This window comes from Quercus suber, unplaced genomic scaffold (genome assembly GCF_002906115.3).
Source record: "Quercus suber isolate HL8 unplaced genomic scaffold, Cork oak 2.0 scaffold_450, whole genome shotgun sequence".
Classification (NCBI taxonomy): domain Eukaryota; kingdom Viridiplantae; phylum Streptophyta; class Magnoliopsida; order Fagales; family Fagaceae; genus Quercus; species Quercus suber.
Genome location: NW_027069901.1, coordinates 1 through 15,649, shown reverse-complemented (window position 1 = coordinate 15,649; position 15,649 = coordinate 1). Strand labels below are relative to the sequence as shown.

The following is a 15,649-nucleotide window of genomic DNA, read 5'->3' as shown; positions in this document are numbered from 1 at the left end:
TTTTGGAAATACTTCTCATAGATTAAAATCTTGTACATCTGTTCATTTGCAATAGCTGTTATATTCACGTGTGGATTCAGGTTCCAATTTGGGTAATTCACACATTAGTTTGCTAGTGGTGCAAAAAGTGAATATCTAAAGTCTGGGTGTTGACCCAAGCAGTGTAGTTATTTATGGTCCGTTTGGATACAACTGAAAATTGAAAATTGAAAACTAAAAAACACTGTAGCAAAATAATTTTCAAATGTGTAAATAGTACCGTGGGACCAATTATTAATGAAAACGTTGTTAAAAAAGTGAAATTTGTGAGTCCGTGAACAGTGCCTACCATGCACTGTTCACAGAAAAGTCAAACAATTCAGCTCAAAAAGTAAAAAAAAAAAAAGCTTTGAAACGCAAAACGTGCGTTTGGGAAGCGTATTTCCCAAACGCACACTTAGGGCTGTTTTTAGTGGTGTTCAAGTATTATTGTTCAAAATAATGTGAAAACTGTAGTTTAAAAAGTGTTGTGAAAATAAGTATTTGAAGTACTCATAATGAAAAAAAATGTGTTTGGTACCATGTTTCAATAACATATTTTAAAATATGAAAAAACATAATTGTGTATTTGGTATGTGTATGTGTTTTTTTTTTTTTTTTTTTTTAAGTTATGAAAAAATGCTATTTTATTTAAGAAGAAAGAAAAAGAAAGAAAAAAAAAGAGAGAGAAGTATAAAATGGTGGGCCTATAGAAAAAAAATAAAGAGTTTAGTCTTGTCAATGGGTCTCACAATTTTCAACTTATTTACAAAAAGACCATTCAGCAACTTTACTTGAAAACTAAAAACTGGGATGGTGAGTTTTCAGAATACATGTTTTAAATACCCTAAATTGAGAACTGTAACTCAAACACTCTTGATAAAAAACTCTTACAATATAGTTTTCCTTTTGGCCTAGAGTTTTCAGTGTTTAAATACTAAAAATTGTTATTTGAGCTTGCATACCAAACAGGCCCTTAGTGCCTAAAAGGGTTGCTGGCGGCGTTGAAAAGCAACTCAGTAGCGCCAACGGTGTGGCCTGTGTACACGATGGCAGAAGCATGAGCTTGTGTAACCTATGTTCCGGTTGGGTTTTTTTTTTTTTTTTTTTTTTTTTTTTTTTTATAACTATGTTAGAAATTTACTATATAAATATTCCACCCTTTCCCTCAGTCCATGCATTTAGGTATGAGGAGGTACCATCTTGCTCAATTCATCTGGTAGTTTTGTTCTCCTTAGACGTTGCATTTGGAAGTATTTCGTATTTGGAAGAGAGAGCTTTATCAGATACAAGCAAGTAATAATGTGATTTTGTTTTAATACTCAATTTAGTAATAATAATAGTAATTAAAAAAAAAATTGTCCAATCCATAAGTCAACCCAATCCATGTGGGTTGGATTTTTTTTTTTAAACCCATCATGGTGGGTTGGGTTGGAAAAACCCCCGAATCCGACCTAACCTAACCCATGCACACCAGGAAAACCTTTATTAGAATTGCATGTGATATTTTAGCATTTTAAAACTATACAAACACTTCTCCAAACAGTTTATTGAGTCTTCTTCAGTAGGTAATATAAGGTTTACATATTTTATATTCCCAAAGAGAGTTTTAAGGATTTATTAGGGTTTAAAAAAAAAATTATATGTACCTATTGTTCGGTTTGGTTCAGTCCCAGACCAAAACCCAAATTTTTAAAAAATTTAGGACTGGAACCCATTCTCATATGCTATTAAATGAAATGGTAGCATGTTGAGAGTCATTTTCATGTCACATGCATTACTTGAAAAGAAGTCTTGTAGTGTCCGTTTGGCAATATTAATTTTGTCAACTTATTTTACTATTCAACTTATTTTTGTTATTATTTTTATGGGTCTTACTACACTTTTTGATATTATTCATAGGTCTCACTGTACTATTTTAGCTAACTTTTACCTTTATCTACAGTACTTTCAGCAAAAAAAATTTCAATTTTAGCAAAATAAGCAGATTCTAAACACACCCGTAATGAAAGAAACGGTGACATTTTCTCTTTGGGCTGTTGTTTCAATTAGCAAAACGACACACCGTTTGGGAGATCTAAACTTCATCTTCTTTCTTTCTTTGAAAACATCAAATTAAGCTTCACCTTCAAGCTCTATTTAGATTACAAAAAGATAACAAGCTAGCTAGGAAACTCTTCTCACATAAACCCGCTAGACTAGACTAGACTACAGAAATCTAGCTTAAATTCTTAAGTTAATTAAAATGCATTACTCCCTCACTCTCAACCCAATTTCACTTTTCATCAATTTTCTTTGATGATGAAGATGAAACTTCTGGCTGCTTCTTTGGAGAATTCTTTCACGCTTCTATTTGTTGTCTGAAGTGTTGAACCCAAATCCAATCAAATGCACCCCCAACCCTATAAGCTCATGAGAACAAAAATGTGGTAACTTTTTCTTGACCAATGCTTCCTATGTAATATGCATCACATTTACAGACTTGGCGCTAGACTAGAACTAGAACATTTACATATCCAGGAATCAACTTCGTAATTGTGCTTGATACAGAACAAACAAACCAAGAAAAATGAAATGAAATCAAACAAAGAAAGATAGGAATCCTTTGAAATTCGGCTTTCAAAAGAAACATTTTCCTTTCATGGTGTTTAAATAATCTCAGCCCAGTTTATATCCGTTAAAGCGTAGTAAGATCCCAAATTCAAACTTTGATTACAGGACAAGTAAACTTTACCTTGGTAGAGGACAAGTATACTCTACTTTAGCCCAAAGCCTAGCCTCGACTTACAAGCAAGTCAATCTCCCCCACATTTCACATTCCAACTACATTGCCGTAAAGTTGAACAGCTTGTAACCCCTCCAGACGCTTGACAACATCCTTCATGGTAGGACGCTTATCAAGTTCCCTTTGAATGCAGCGCATGGCAAGCTCAGTTATCATTATTCCATCAGAAGCATAAAAGCCAGGGTCTTCAACAAGGCTTTCATGCACAAGATAACGATTAGGCCTATACTGCCTCCAGGCCCAACGGTATTAGTCTTCAGAATATTTTCCTTGTCCACAATTCTTTTTGTTATTAGCCCCAGGAGAACAACACCAAAAGAGAAGACATCGTGGTAGGTTACCTCAAATCCACCTTCCTCTGGTCCATCTGATAAGCACAATAATCAATTTGCAGTGAGTAAGAAATACTCAAAAACACAAATTTTCTAGGTAAATCCATTAGTGTAAGCCGTTAGAGGCTCTTATCATAATGCTGTTATAGCTCGTCAAAACATGATGAATGCTTTACATTGTGTACAGCCTGGCCCATAATGAAGTTGTCCAACCTCTACAGCATAAAAATTAAGAGAGAAGAAAGGAAAGAAAATAGAATACTAATACTAGATGAGCAAATCTAAAAGCATGCATTGAATTGAAAACATATAAGTAACTTCAAGCCTCAATAACTAAGGAAAGGATTCTGGATCATCATAGACAACAGTCAACAATTTCTCTTTGAGGTGAGTCAGCTTACCAAGAATACCTCCACTCATGGTTGAAAATTCAAATATCTTTGGGTTGCAATCCTAAACATCACATTAAAAAGTCAAGTATAAAGCAAAAAAAGAGTAAAAAGAGGGAAAAAGATGGATTTACTGATAGCTATCAAGAGTCAATTACTGAACTTGATCAAGAATTATATGAGCCGCGTTATGTTGCGCACTAAATAAGGCTTTTTTGGATCATGAAGAAATTCAAGTGCACGAGCAAATCCAAGAGCCACTTTAATCCTTTGAAGCCAAGTAAGACTACCTAAACACAAACATAAGGAATTTAATGACAGTAATAACAATTTATCTACAAAAGTAATGATTCATAATTATAGCTTCACTATCAAATTTTAATATATCTAGATAAATGACAACCAATTCACTACGTTCCAACAGAAGTCCAATGTATTTACCATATTACAACTGAATCACTTGTGACTTCAAAATAAGAATAGGTTTTTTCTTGAAAAAAGGAACCCCCACCCCCCAAAAAAAATAAATCTTACACCACCAGTTGGATCATCCCATGTTTTCCAAGATGCTTCATCCATAATATAAATCCACATTCAAGCTTGAAAAAAATGACAATTAATAGATTTTAAAGTAAAACGGGAACATGGAGAGAAGTTAAAATATAAAATTAGAATGGATTTGTAGTACATATCAAATGCCAATTTTTTTAAATTGGTAAGCTACTCACACACTCAATGGGTCATGAATCCACAATTTCACCCTCCACATAGCAGTTGTAAAGGGAGGAGGTGGTAATTGAGCTAGAGCTCATTGGTAATTTTAGGATATGCTATTTTCAATAATTTGGGAGTCGTCTTCTATTATTTCAAAATTCGAGAAATCGTAATAGTCTAGTGCACCACCTAAATTATATTTAGTTTTATACCAAAGGATTTTAATTGAAATGGAACTTCTCCTATAATGAATTGGGTACAAATGAGACATTTAGATGGAGCCAATCTTATAGCAAAAAAATAGAACAACAATAGTAATACCTTATTACCTGTGGTAGCCAAGTTATGAACAATATCCAAAGGATTGAGGTCATAAACAACAGCTTCAAGGTAGCGTCTATTACAATAGCCTAACAAATTTACCACATTTGGATGTTGTTTTGCACTTGGTTGTGTTAAAAACATTACTTCTTCCTGTCACAAATCATGTAAAAAATGATCACTTTCAAATGCGAAAACAGGAAACACAAAAAAATAATTGCAAGAACTTAATTATAAGTAAAAATCATATATACTTTAAGACTTTCATTTGTGTTGAGATAACACGATGAAAGGAAGCCAGCCTTGTCGGATTGTAGAGTATAATCCCAAATCTTCACAGTGACAACCCAATCTTCAAAAGGAAGCCAGTCTTGTCCGATTGTCCCACGGTACAGTTTGGTAAATAAGGTTTCTCCAATCAAATTTTTTTCACTAAAATTGTCAGTCGTATCTGCCAATTCTTCCATTGAATATAAGAACGGCTTGCGAGATCCTACCCACCACAAATAGAGTTCCTTCAATTAGCATTACAACATTTGTGCAATGAATGAAAACAGAGAGAGAGAGAGAGAGAATGTAGATACCAATGAAAGGAAGAGATTTTTGGACAGGCAAAACGCAGGGTAAAGCGGGACGTTGACGTTGTAAAACTTGCTCTCTATGTTCAAGTAAAGCCTTATTGAAGAAAAAGGGTTTCCTGCTTTTCACTTCCATTCTTCTCAGAAACAAACGACACAACACAAAACACTAGTTCTTCAAATTTCTCTTCCCTCGCTCCTTCCTATCACTCAATATTTCCCTTCCTTTGCTCGAAATTTTTTTATGATAAAAACAAGTTGAAGGAGAGTCTCATCTCTAATAGCCCAGTATGCGCACACAAGGGTATTTTTAAGCTCAGGCCCATCTCATTAATTGGCTGAACTCAAACCCAAGTGTATTTAGAGGCTGCAGAAATGCAAATGGTACATGCTAAATTTGACTGAAATTCATTTATGTGCTTTAATTTTATTTTCGTTTAATTGAGTTCTTTGAGTTTTAAACTTATTCAATTAAGGTCTTTTGTCCAATTTCGTTAAAAAATTTCTATTAAGTGTGTAATTAACAAATGAAAATTGATTTTTTGAAAAAATATTCTCACATAAAAATCTATAAAAATATTTGTGTAAGTTCCTATCATTGCTCCCTCTCTCCCTCCCAACCCAGTTTCACTTTTCTTCATCATTTTTTTTTTTTGATGATGAAGATGAAACTTTTGGCTGCTTCTTTGGAGAATAGTTTTTGGTGCAAATTTTGTGTACTAATCTCTTTGGCTAAAAATTAGCTAAGATACCAAACTTAAATTGCATTCCTATTTATATTATTAAAAAAAAAATTATAAGAAGACGGTAACCTTTATTAAGACAAAGATAACAACTTTACATCATCAGTCACAGCAGACTCAACCATATAAGGAGTTTTCTCTATCCAAGTTACATAACCAATAATATGCCTAGCATATTGTGCCAATAAATGAGTAGGATGATTACCCTATTGAAGAATATGTGATACCATTGCACTCCAAAAGTCTTGCAATTTCAGTTTAATCCCTCAATTTATTTATTTATTTTTTTTTTTTTGGAGAAATTTATCCCCTCAATTAGAGTGCTTAAATGATTATTAAAATTTCACAATACAGGGTTGATAGAAAGTACGTACAAATGTAAATTTGACTATAGACGCACACAGTGAAACAAAACGTTCAAGCATTCTGGCCTCATTTTATCTTCTGTAAATTGCACCTCCATTCTCATTTCTCAGCAATAAAGAATACCCTAATTCTTCAAATATCTATTCCCTTGCTTCTATTAACCCAAACCGTTTAATGTATACAAAACTCCATTTAAATCTCCCAAAAAAAAAAAAAAAAACTCCACTGCCTCTTGTTGTTAAACAGAGTTTAATTTGAGAGCAAAATTATACTTTCTCATTTCTAAACTATTGAAATGCATGATCAATCCCAATTTTAAAAATACCCTTATGCTAAATTCCGGAGAAAATTACATTTTACCACCCTAAACTATGCACTAAGTTACACTTTACTTCCTAAACTATTCGAACGCATACTTTGCACCATAAACTATCACACTTTGTACCCCGATGTTACTTTTGTTGTTATGTTTAACAGAATGCTACTACACATGACAAGCACATGCATCTTGCTTAGGTGAAACAAACTTAAAATACTGAAACACCCTTCTTCAAAATCAATTAAAACAAAAGCCAATTTATTTCACATCTCTCTCCCTGTCTCTCATGCGTGCAGCCTCTTCCACAAATCCAGATTTTTAGTACCGCACGAAAAATTCCAGATTATGTCCGTGCCCAAAACGGCCAGCTTCCACATAATAAGATGTAGGTTATAACTCCAATGCTCCATATATCTTCTTGCTTCTAGACTATACGACTATGTAGGACTTCAGGTGCAACATAGTATGCACTTCCAACAATATGATTAAATCCATCTACGCATAACACCCATATATTGGACAAATAAATTAAAACAAAAACAATAAGCACTTTCAGCCTTCTTCAAAAAGTACCCTCTTTTGTCGTGGTCATTGAAGATTGCTGAGACTACAACTACTCCATTACAGTTTTCCATCTCAAATTGATCTGAATTTGAACACAATTCAAACAGACTTGTATCAGTTATATCAAGAAAAAATTGAATTTTTTCTATGAATTGTGTTCCCTGAATTCTATTATACTAAGACCAAAACATACAACAAAGACAAAGGAAACATCAAAATAGAATTATAATTTTGGGGGTCTTGTGCGTTTTGATAGTTCATGGGGTGAAATGTAATCAAGGTGATAGTTTTGGGTGAAAAAGTGTATTCTGGCCTTAATTTAATTAATTTTTTTTAATAAAAGCAATTAAAAAAAAAAATCAAATACTGGGTTGTTTTGTTTGGGTACTTAATGAGAGGACTTTATTGAATAAAGTCAAAAATTAGAAGATAGAATTGAACAAACTTAAAGTCACAAAAGTGAATTGGATTAAAAACAAAAAAATGAAAAAGAATAGTAGAGTAAAGCTTTTCTCGAAGGAAAGGTAAATTTTTTAATTTAGCCTGCTAGTTTTAACATGCCTCTCTCTCTCTCTCTCTCTCTCTCTCTACTGCTGTCAACGTTTTTAATGCTTTGCTCAACTTCTACTTCCATGATTTTGCCTATATCGAGGATTGGATTGGACATCAAATTTTTTTTTTTTAGATCTAGTCATTGGTCTCTTTGCCAATACTTAATCTAGAAGCAAATTTGGTACATATAGCCAATAATGGTTCAGACCAAAAATAAAAAATGAAACATGAGAAAGAATGAAAAGGTAATTGTGATAATCAAAAGTTAGAATAAAGTTATTTGAATTTTGGAATCTAGCTTCAATAAGTTCAATTGATAAATTGAAAATGGTACAAACAACGTGCTCAGTTCTCCTCAATGATTAGATACAACACAGGGAAATATAATAAAAGAAAAAGATGATGAATGTTCAAGAAGAAATAACCAACCACTGAATAGTTACAGTCTAGCTCAATTTTTTATTATTTTTGAATAAGTAATAAAGAATTGATGCAGGAACATAACCAAAAGTTATTTCAATATTTCATTTTAGATTTTCAGTGGATAATTTCAAATTGTAATGCAGTTATTTGTTTAGTTTAGATTAGTATCTGAGTTTGGTTATGATTAGTTGTCCTGCGTCAAGAATTCTATTAAAGAAAATGAAAGCTCAAACCAGAGCTTACTACCGAATTACAATTGTAGATTTAAAAGTGATCCATGAAATCTAATAATAGTTGCAAAGATGAACAGCCTTAACGATATGACAACTCTGGAGTAGGCAATTTTCGAACATTACTACCAAGAGGAGAAGACCAAGCAGTAGAGATCATTTGTATTTTGTAATACTAATAGCCCTCTTCCGCAGGTCTTGGATTTAAAACTAAATCTAGAATTTCCCTCGTGTAGTGAAGTGCAGGATCATTGTTAGTTGATGAAATTCCTAGATGGCCGGTATTAGCTATCAACTTCATGTGCTTGAACATGTGAGTTAAAAATTCGCTAAATGCCTGGACATTAAAGGCAATCATGAAACAAGCAGCATATAATGTAGAATCAATTAAAATTGAAGAAAAGAGGATAAAGAGTTATTTAACTAATATCCACCTTACCCTTTTTCTTTTTTTTTGGGGGGGGGGGGGGGGGGGGAGATAAACAGCAATGTCATTAAACTAAAAAGGATTACAAGGGGAATAATCTACCTTACAAACAGACTCGATGATGAAGAGTTATTTATTGCTACTCTATACTGTAGAAAAACATAAGCCATTCTCAAACTGTTGACATTGGAAGTTCACAATCAAAGTCTCAAGCTTCTCTTTTTGATAACTTAATTTAAACCACTATAATTACACATGTCTTCTTTTGCAGGTAATCAATGGGCCATTAGCTATAATCTGGTTCACCATCATTTAGTCTAGTGCATCTTAAATTACTTGTTCAGATTAAGCATTTGTAGCCTAATCTAAAGTGATATCTTGGATGTCCAATGGCTACACGTTGCTTCTGCCTGCTAAACAATTGGAATCCTTTTTGTCATGATTACCCTGCATTTTTTTTAATGAATGAAAAATTCTATTAAAAAAAAACTAGATATAGAACTATAGTTCATGAATCCATAAGAATCACAATGAAAGCTAACATCCTAAACAATAAATTTAACCCCATAACAAATTGTTGGAAGAAGAGACGTAAGCCTGCATGCCCTTTTGTTTTATCCACTAATGGCTTATCTAAAGAGTAGTTTGCTCAAAGCTCAATTGACTTAATTTACTTGTGGCATCAAACCTTTTAGTATTTCTAGTTCTTTTGGATACAGAATATGGACACTCATTTTAACCGAGAATTCTGTATGATTGTTATATACTCTTACTAAAACAATAATGCTATCCAAGGGAGGAAAAAAAAAAAAAAAAAAACTCTTTTTTTAAGATTTTGCTCATAGGGATGAGAAAACTCAGTACGTAGGAGTTGCTAACTTTGGTGTGTGGGGGTACAAGCTACTTATAAAACAAAATCCTTCTTTTAAGATTTCACTCATTTGCGAAAATATGTATCACAACACACATAAGGTATCAAACATGTTGAGTAAATTGAGTGAAATTATCTAGAGAAACACATGTAACTTTAAAATCACCATAACGTATCACAACACACATAAGGTATCTAGCTCATCCCACAGAATTTTGAAAGCAAACAATTATCCAAAGATTTCTTATCATATCCATAGCAAGTATTTAAGGAGTAAAGGGATGACATGTATATGTATGCATAAATGATTATCCCTTTTTTTAATAAATAAAAAAAAATTATCCCCCATTACGAACACAAAAGTTTGATAAACAAAACCATTTTGCGAAAAATTCCCAAATTAACAAATACTTCTTACCTTAAAGCCTCACTAGTAGCCAACATCAGTGCCCTCCAAAACCCACTAGTTAGAACCTATAACGATGGGTTCAATGATACATCAATAAGCACATCAACACATCACACTATTAGACACTATCTCAGGATACAATAATAATAACAAAAACACCCTTACTGCTAAATTTTCTGTCATAAGGCTGCGACCAAGATCAGGCCATATTTCTCAAAGGTTTAAATATGGTATTAAGATGGTTCCTACTAACCTCCTATGTTTTGAATTCCTTTGGCAATCCAAATCACAACTTCAGCTACTACTACGCTTTAATTTCTTTTTTCCCTTTTCTGATAAGTAATAGAATCTTATTGAAAATGAAAAGGACTACTCTATGTTCACGATGATGAACATAAAGTACCTTGAAAAAATAGAGACAAATTATTCAAAAGACTTGAGAGAGTTGGAAGTCAAAAATCAAAGTACAATTGGTAAAACGCCATGCCCAAGCCCAATCAATTGATTAATAGGTCTCACAGTCTCCTAAAATGTACGGTTGTTTCGCCCCTTTCTCACTAACCACATCACACACGCCGGCACCAAATTCCACACATTCAAAGAATTCTTTTCAAATCAATTGCGCCATCCAAAAAGAAGGGCAGGGATGCTACCTTGTCTGGCAAAACCCAATGAATCCCAAAAATCATAAACAGTTCACTCCATAAAGCATAAGCAATCTCACAATGGATCAAAAGATGATCTATCATTTCCTCACTGCAATGACACATACAACACCAATTGACTAGATGTAAACCCCTCATACTTCATTCTCTAATTTACTCAACATCGTACAATCTAAACCAAAATGTGATAATTTTAACCCAATGACAACTCATATCCCCACTCAACGCAAAAATTCTTAAATCTATCCCCAAAATCCTCAAAATTAAGCCACAACTACTCCCAAAAGTCAGCCCCTCTCTTTGCCCATGTTTCCCAACACCCATAGCAGAACTCTAAATCACCTAAAACATATACCCATTCTAACCAAACATCAAATTCCTTTTCTAATATTCATATTAAGCACTCTCCAAACTCATTTAGTCAATTAAAGTGACTGCGCACAAGGAAAGCACAGATTTTTTTTCAAAAATTTTCTTCAAGTTTATGGTTTGGCCCTACACCCAATATCAAAAATTCAACAACTCTCACCCCATACATAATTTTTATAGTTTGAAACACATCAATTTCATTTCTTGACACAATGGAGAAAATCATCAAAATTCCCTATTCCTTCACCCATTGAGTTTTCAGATTAAGGATTTTTATTAAAAAAAAAAAAATTCATGTCAATCAGATTTTATAATTTAGACCTACAAATTATCAGTCTAAAACATGAATTTGCTACCTATAATTTCAATTAAACTGAAGAGGGAGAAAGACTGACTGACTTACTCCACAGGCTACAGTCCTTGCTTGGCAGAAAGTGAGAATCTCTCTTCTCCCAAAATAGTCACTACTTGGAGGCTAGAACCAAAGGAACTGATGTTCATGTTCTGTTGGGAAGAAGTGCATCATTAAGGGTTGCACGTGTTACAGTGTTAGCTTAAAGAAACAAATTTTTTTTTTTTGCTAAATTATATTTTAAGCCTTCAAAGTTGTTGGTCTCTTTTCTTTTTCTTTTTCTTTTTTTTGGGTAGTAAATATTTTTTTATAAATAATTCGATAATTGGGAAGAGGATTTAAACCCTAAATTATATTTTTATCGAAAAAACCTCACTCTTGCATATGAAGTGTGTCTTCTTATTAATTTTTTCTTAATCTCATCATTTCATCTAAAAAGAATGAAAAAAAATAATATTGGAAGTAAAGTTGGTTCAAGTTATACTTTGTGTAACTCTAAGTCACGTTACATCTATTAATATTTTTTTTTTTGGATGAAAATTTTTAAGATTTAACAAATCCACCATTACATTAAATTTTTTTTTTTCTTACACACTACATGCTTGCATAATTTTAAGGTGATTTGAGATCAATAACCATATCATCAATCAAATATTAAAATTTCAAAGTTTTACATTTAAAATTTTGCATAAAAATGGATTTTTAGATGAAATGGTAAATAGTATCCAATTTATACAAAATTTAGTATGTGTGTTATAAACATGTAATTCAAATGCGAGATTTTTGAAATATTAATCTAATAAAAAGTTATTATGCAGTGTACTATTATTTAGAGTTACACAATTATAGTAGATGTAACTTGAACCCACCCCTTAGAAGTAATACGAACAAAAGTAGAAAAAAAAAATTTTGGTAATCAATCACATTCAAAATGAGTCAAAATGTCAAATGCAATCTCTATATATCTACAACTTTCGGTTCCTTTAGTCTTGACAAACATTATATTGACCATAATGACCGTATTGACTAGGTTTTCTACAAAGTCATCTTAACAATGACAATTAAAAGCTTCGAGGATATAATGTAATTTTCTGGTAAGTTCTTCTCTCATAAATTTTCATCCTCCCTCTTTGTCTAGTGTGAACTGCATGTGAAGTGCAATTGTGAGTCTCACCATGATGTCACAGCAACACAACCAGGGCAATTGTGACACCTACCATGGATTAATTGACACGCCAGACCATTCGTCACGCATAGAGCAACACGACCATTATCATGAATTACAGCTTGTATAGTTACACTTCATAGTTCATACATATATCATGGCGTATGAGCTCTGCTTGGGTTTATATGAAGAAAAGTAGTAACATTTGTGGGAAAGAAAATTCCATACACTCCAAGTTAAGAAGAATCTACCACTTTATTGAATCTTGTACTAAAAGTTCAATAGTTTGCTCATATTCATTTTAACCTATGTAGACTCATTAAGAAGTTCTCACCAAAGAGTTGGACTTTTTTTAACTGCTATGTTATACAGGTACCAAATGAATGTTCAAGATAAAACTTTATTGTTACGTCTTATGGGATAAGAAAATTTCCTGAGTACATCTTATGAAGAAGAAAATTTCCTTTGAATCAGAGCATATTAACAAAGAGTTTGGCCTTTCTGGAATAAATATTCTGTGTTAAAAAGTACAACAAAATGTAGTCAAAGATGAGACAACTAGACAATACCACAAAACTACAAGGTTCTTGGCTAAACCAAGTTTATTTTTTGAACACTCATATACAACTATTACAATTACTAAAATAATAAAAAAAAAACAAGTGCTTTTACTAGTCTAGCACATTCATCTTCACTTGTGTAGGTTCACTCCAAAAGTTCTTGTAAACCAATCCGGCCTCCTTGAGATGACAACATGTCCAAGAACTAATCCAATTACCAGTCCGCTAGCATAACCCACCACTACCACTTTCCAATTGAATCCTTCTCCAAATGATGATTCTTGTCTGGGCTCAAAAGTTGGTATCTCAATATTTCCACATTTCTTGGACAATGGAAAGCTACACAATCCCAAATTCCCCTCAAATGAGGAATTTTCAAATGTTGCAAATTGTCTACCTTGAGGAATTGGACCAGTAAGTTGGTTATGAGAGAGGTTTAGATATGCAAGAAATGTGAGACTTAATAGTTGTTGAGGAATTTTTCCCAGGAACTTATTTTGCGAGAGATCCAAAGATTGGAGCTGAGTTAGGTCCCCGAAGGATGACGGGATAGGGCCAATGAAACTATTGCTTGATAGGTTGAGTACAATTAATACTTTGAGATTTCCCATGGTATTTGGAATTTCTCCATAAAATCTATTGTTAGAGAAATCAATAGCTATGAAGATGGTCAAGATCCTTACCAGTTCCATTTCCATTCCCTTATTAACCACACTTATTGAGTCTTGATAATAACCCAAGTCATCCCCCATGTACTCTGGTTTTGAATTACTTTTTTCAGGGGCCAATTGCATTGCATTCCAGGTGTTGAAGTACTTTGATGGTAACATGCCAGAAAAATTGTTGTGAGAGAGATCAATAACGTGCAACTTGGAAAAGCCAAAATTGGTATGAGGACTCCCGATAGGACCATGGAATCCATTTGCTCGCAAGATAAGAATTTTCAACTCTAGCAAAGATTCCAACCAAAAGGGGAAGATGTCATTCAACTTGTTATTTCCAAGATTTAGAAGCTCTAGCATTTTACAGTTTACCAATGACCGTGGAATCTTCCCTTTTATTTGGTTGAGACTCAAGTCTAGTGTCTTCAAATTGCTTCCCTTTGTGAATGTTCCAGGTAATTTTCCTTGGAAGCAGTTGTTTCTCATATTCAATACTGAAAGGGAACTGCTGAAGTTACCTAAACAATGGGGAATTTGACCAATCAACTTCTTGTTAGATAGATCAAGGACTTGGAGAGCTTTTAGCATGCAAATCATTGGAGGGATTCTTCCAGTCAAATTGTTGTTTGAGGCAAAAAAATATATTGTAGACAATGGGGGAATTGGAAGCAAGCCTTCAAACATGTTGGAACGCAAGTCTAAATAATACAGACTTTTCCAAGGAAGAATGATTGGAGGTTGTTCAAAACCACTTAAAAGGTTAAAAGAAATATTCAATGATTGCAATGTCTCCTTCCCAACATTCAAGAACCATCTAGGTACTTTGCCTTCAATTTTGTTATCAGAAAGGTCTAGATCCGTTAATTCATTTTGAACTTTTAGGAAAATCGGAAATTCACGTAAGTTGCAAGAAGACAACTTCAAACGTGTGAATTGTGGGAGGGTGGAAGAGATATTTTGAAATTTGAGAGGGCCAGTCAATTGATTTTGGGATAAATCTAGGTCAGTCAAAGAAGTCATTGTAAACAAAGATGACGGGATGGTCCCAGTGAGTGAGTTAGAACTTAAGTCGATGTAATTAAATTGGGATGAAGAGATATTTTGAAATTTGAGAGGGCCAGTCAATCGATTTTGGGATAGATCTAGGAGATTCAATGAAGTCATTGTAAACAAAGATGACGGGATGGTCCCAGTAAGTGAGTTAGAACTTAAGAAGATGGAAGTTAATTGGGGAAGTCTGCCTATTTCAAACGGGATTGGACCTATCAACTGATTTTGGGAGAGACCTATATATTTGAGTTGAGTGAGATTTGTTAGTGAAACAAGTAAACTGCCATCAAAACTGTTATTAGAAAGGAATAAAAATTCTAGTTGTGTAAGGTTTCCAGACGGCATTTCCCCATGGAAAAGGTTATTGTCAAGAGATAGAAACATGAGATTTGCAAGGTTTCCCAATGTAGATGGAAGTTGACTGTGGAAATTGTTGTCGGAGAGAGAGAGCTCAGAAAGCTGAGTCAGATTCCCGATCGAATGGGGAACTTCCCCTGACCAGTTACATGAAAAGAGAACCAAAGAATTCAACGACTTGAGGTTGCCTATTGCATTTGGAATTTCCCCGGAAAACTTTGTAGAAGAAAGATCCAATTTAATCAAGGACTCAAGGTTGGCGATTGAATTGGGCATTTTCCCAAAAAAACTTGTGGAGGCAAGATCCAATAGCTCCAAGGAACTGCCAGAATGAAATTCCGGTAGAAAGCCAGTGAGAAGGTCGTTCAATGATAGATCAATGGTTTGCAGCTTGGGCATCAGGAAAATATTTGTGGGAAATTGCCCAT

The 15,649-nt window shown here is 33.6% G+C and overlaps 2 protein-coding genes and 1 long non-coding RNA gene across 3 annotated transcripts; all 3 read right to left on the bottom strand.

Annotated features, from left to right (window-relative positions):
* Nucleotides 1-2,830: 2,830 nt before the first annotated feature.
* Nucleotides 2,831-5,026, bottom strand: LOC111994649 (serine/threonine-protein kinase PBS1). The gene is made up of 6 exons (XM_024026540.2): nucleotides 4,814-5,026; nucleotides 4,568-4,712; nucleotides 3,726-3,814; nucleotides 3,537-3,588; nucleotides 3,145-3,170; nucleotides 2,831-3,031 (listed from the first exon to the last, which is right to left on the bottom strand). The coding sequence occupies exons 1-6, from the start codon at nucleotides 5,024-5,026 to the stop codon at nucleotides 2,831-2,833; spliced, it is 726 nt and encodes a 241-aa protein (XP_023882308.2).
* A 3,802-nt stretch (nucleotides 5,027-8,828) lies between these two features.
* Nucleotides 8,829-11,621, bottom strand: LOC111994651 (uncharacterized). Its single transcript, XR_002881110.2, has 3 exons — nucleotides 11,479-11,621; nucleotides 10,051-10,106; nucleotides 8,829-9,208 (listed from the first exon to the last, which is right to left on the bottom strand). It is a non-coding gene; the product is annotated as an uncharacterized LOC111994651 (long non-coding RNA).
* A 1,662-nt stretch (nucleotides 11,622-13,283) lies between these two features.
* LOC111994650 (receptor-like protein 35) lies at nucleotides 13,284-15,620 on the bottom strand. Its single transcript, XM_024026541.2, has one exon. It carries the CDS (start codon nucleotides 15,618-15,620, stop codon nucleotides 13,284-13,286), a length of 2,337 nt encoding a protein of 778 aa, XP_023882309.2.
* Between the last annotated feature and the right edge of the window lie 29 nt (nucleotides 15,621-15,649).

Bases quoted from the DNA above. Each gene is read 5' to 3' on its own strand.
- LOC111994649 (XM_024026540.2), bottom strand. From the start codon at position 5,026: ATGGAAGAATTGGCAGATACGACTGACAATTTTAGTGAAAAAAATTTG. The intron at 4,713-4,813 runs GTATATATGATT...GATTTGTGACAG, and splicing joins ACACAAATGAAAGTCTTAAA to GAAGAAGTAATGTTTTTAAC. The intron at 3,589-3,725 runs GTGCGCAACATA...TGTGATGTTTAG, and splicing joins ATCCAAAAAAGCCTTATTTA to GATTGCAACCCAAAGATATT.
- LOC111994650 (XM_024026541.2), bottom strand. From the start codon at position 15,620: ATGCCCAAGCTGCAAACCATTGATCTATCATTGAACGACCTTCTCACT.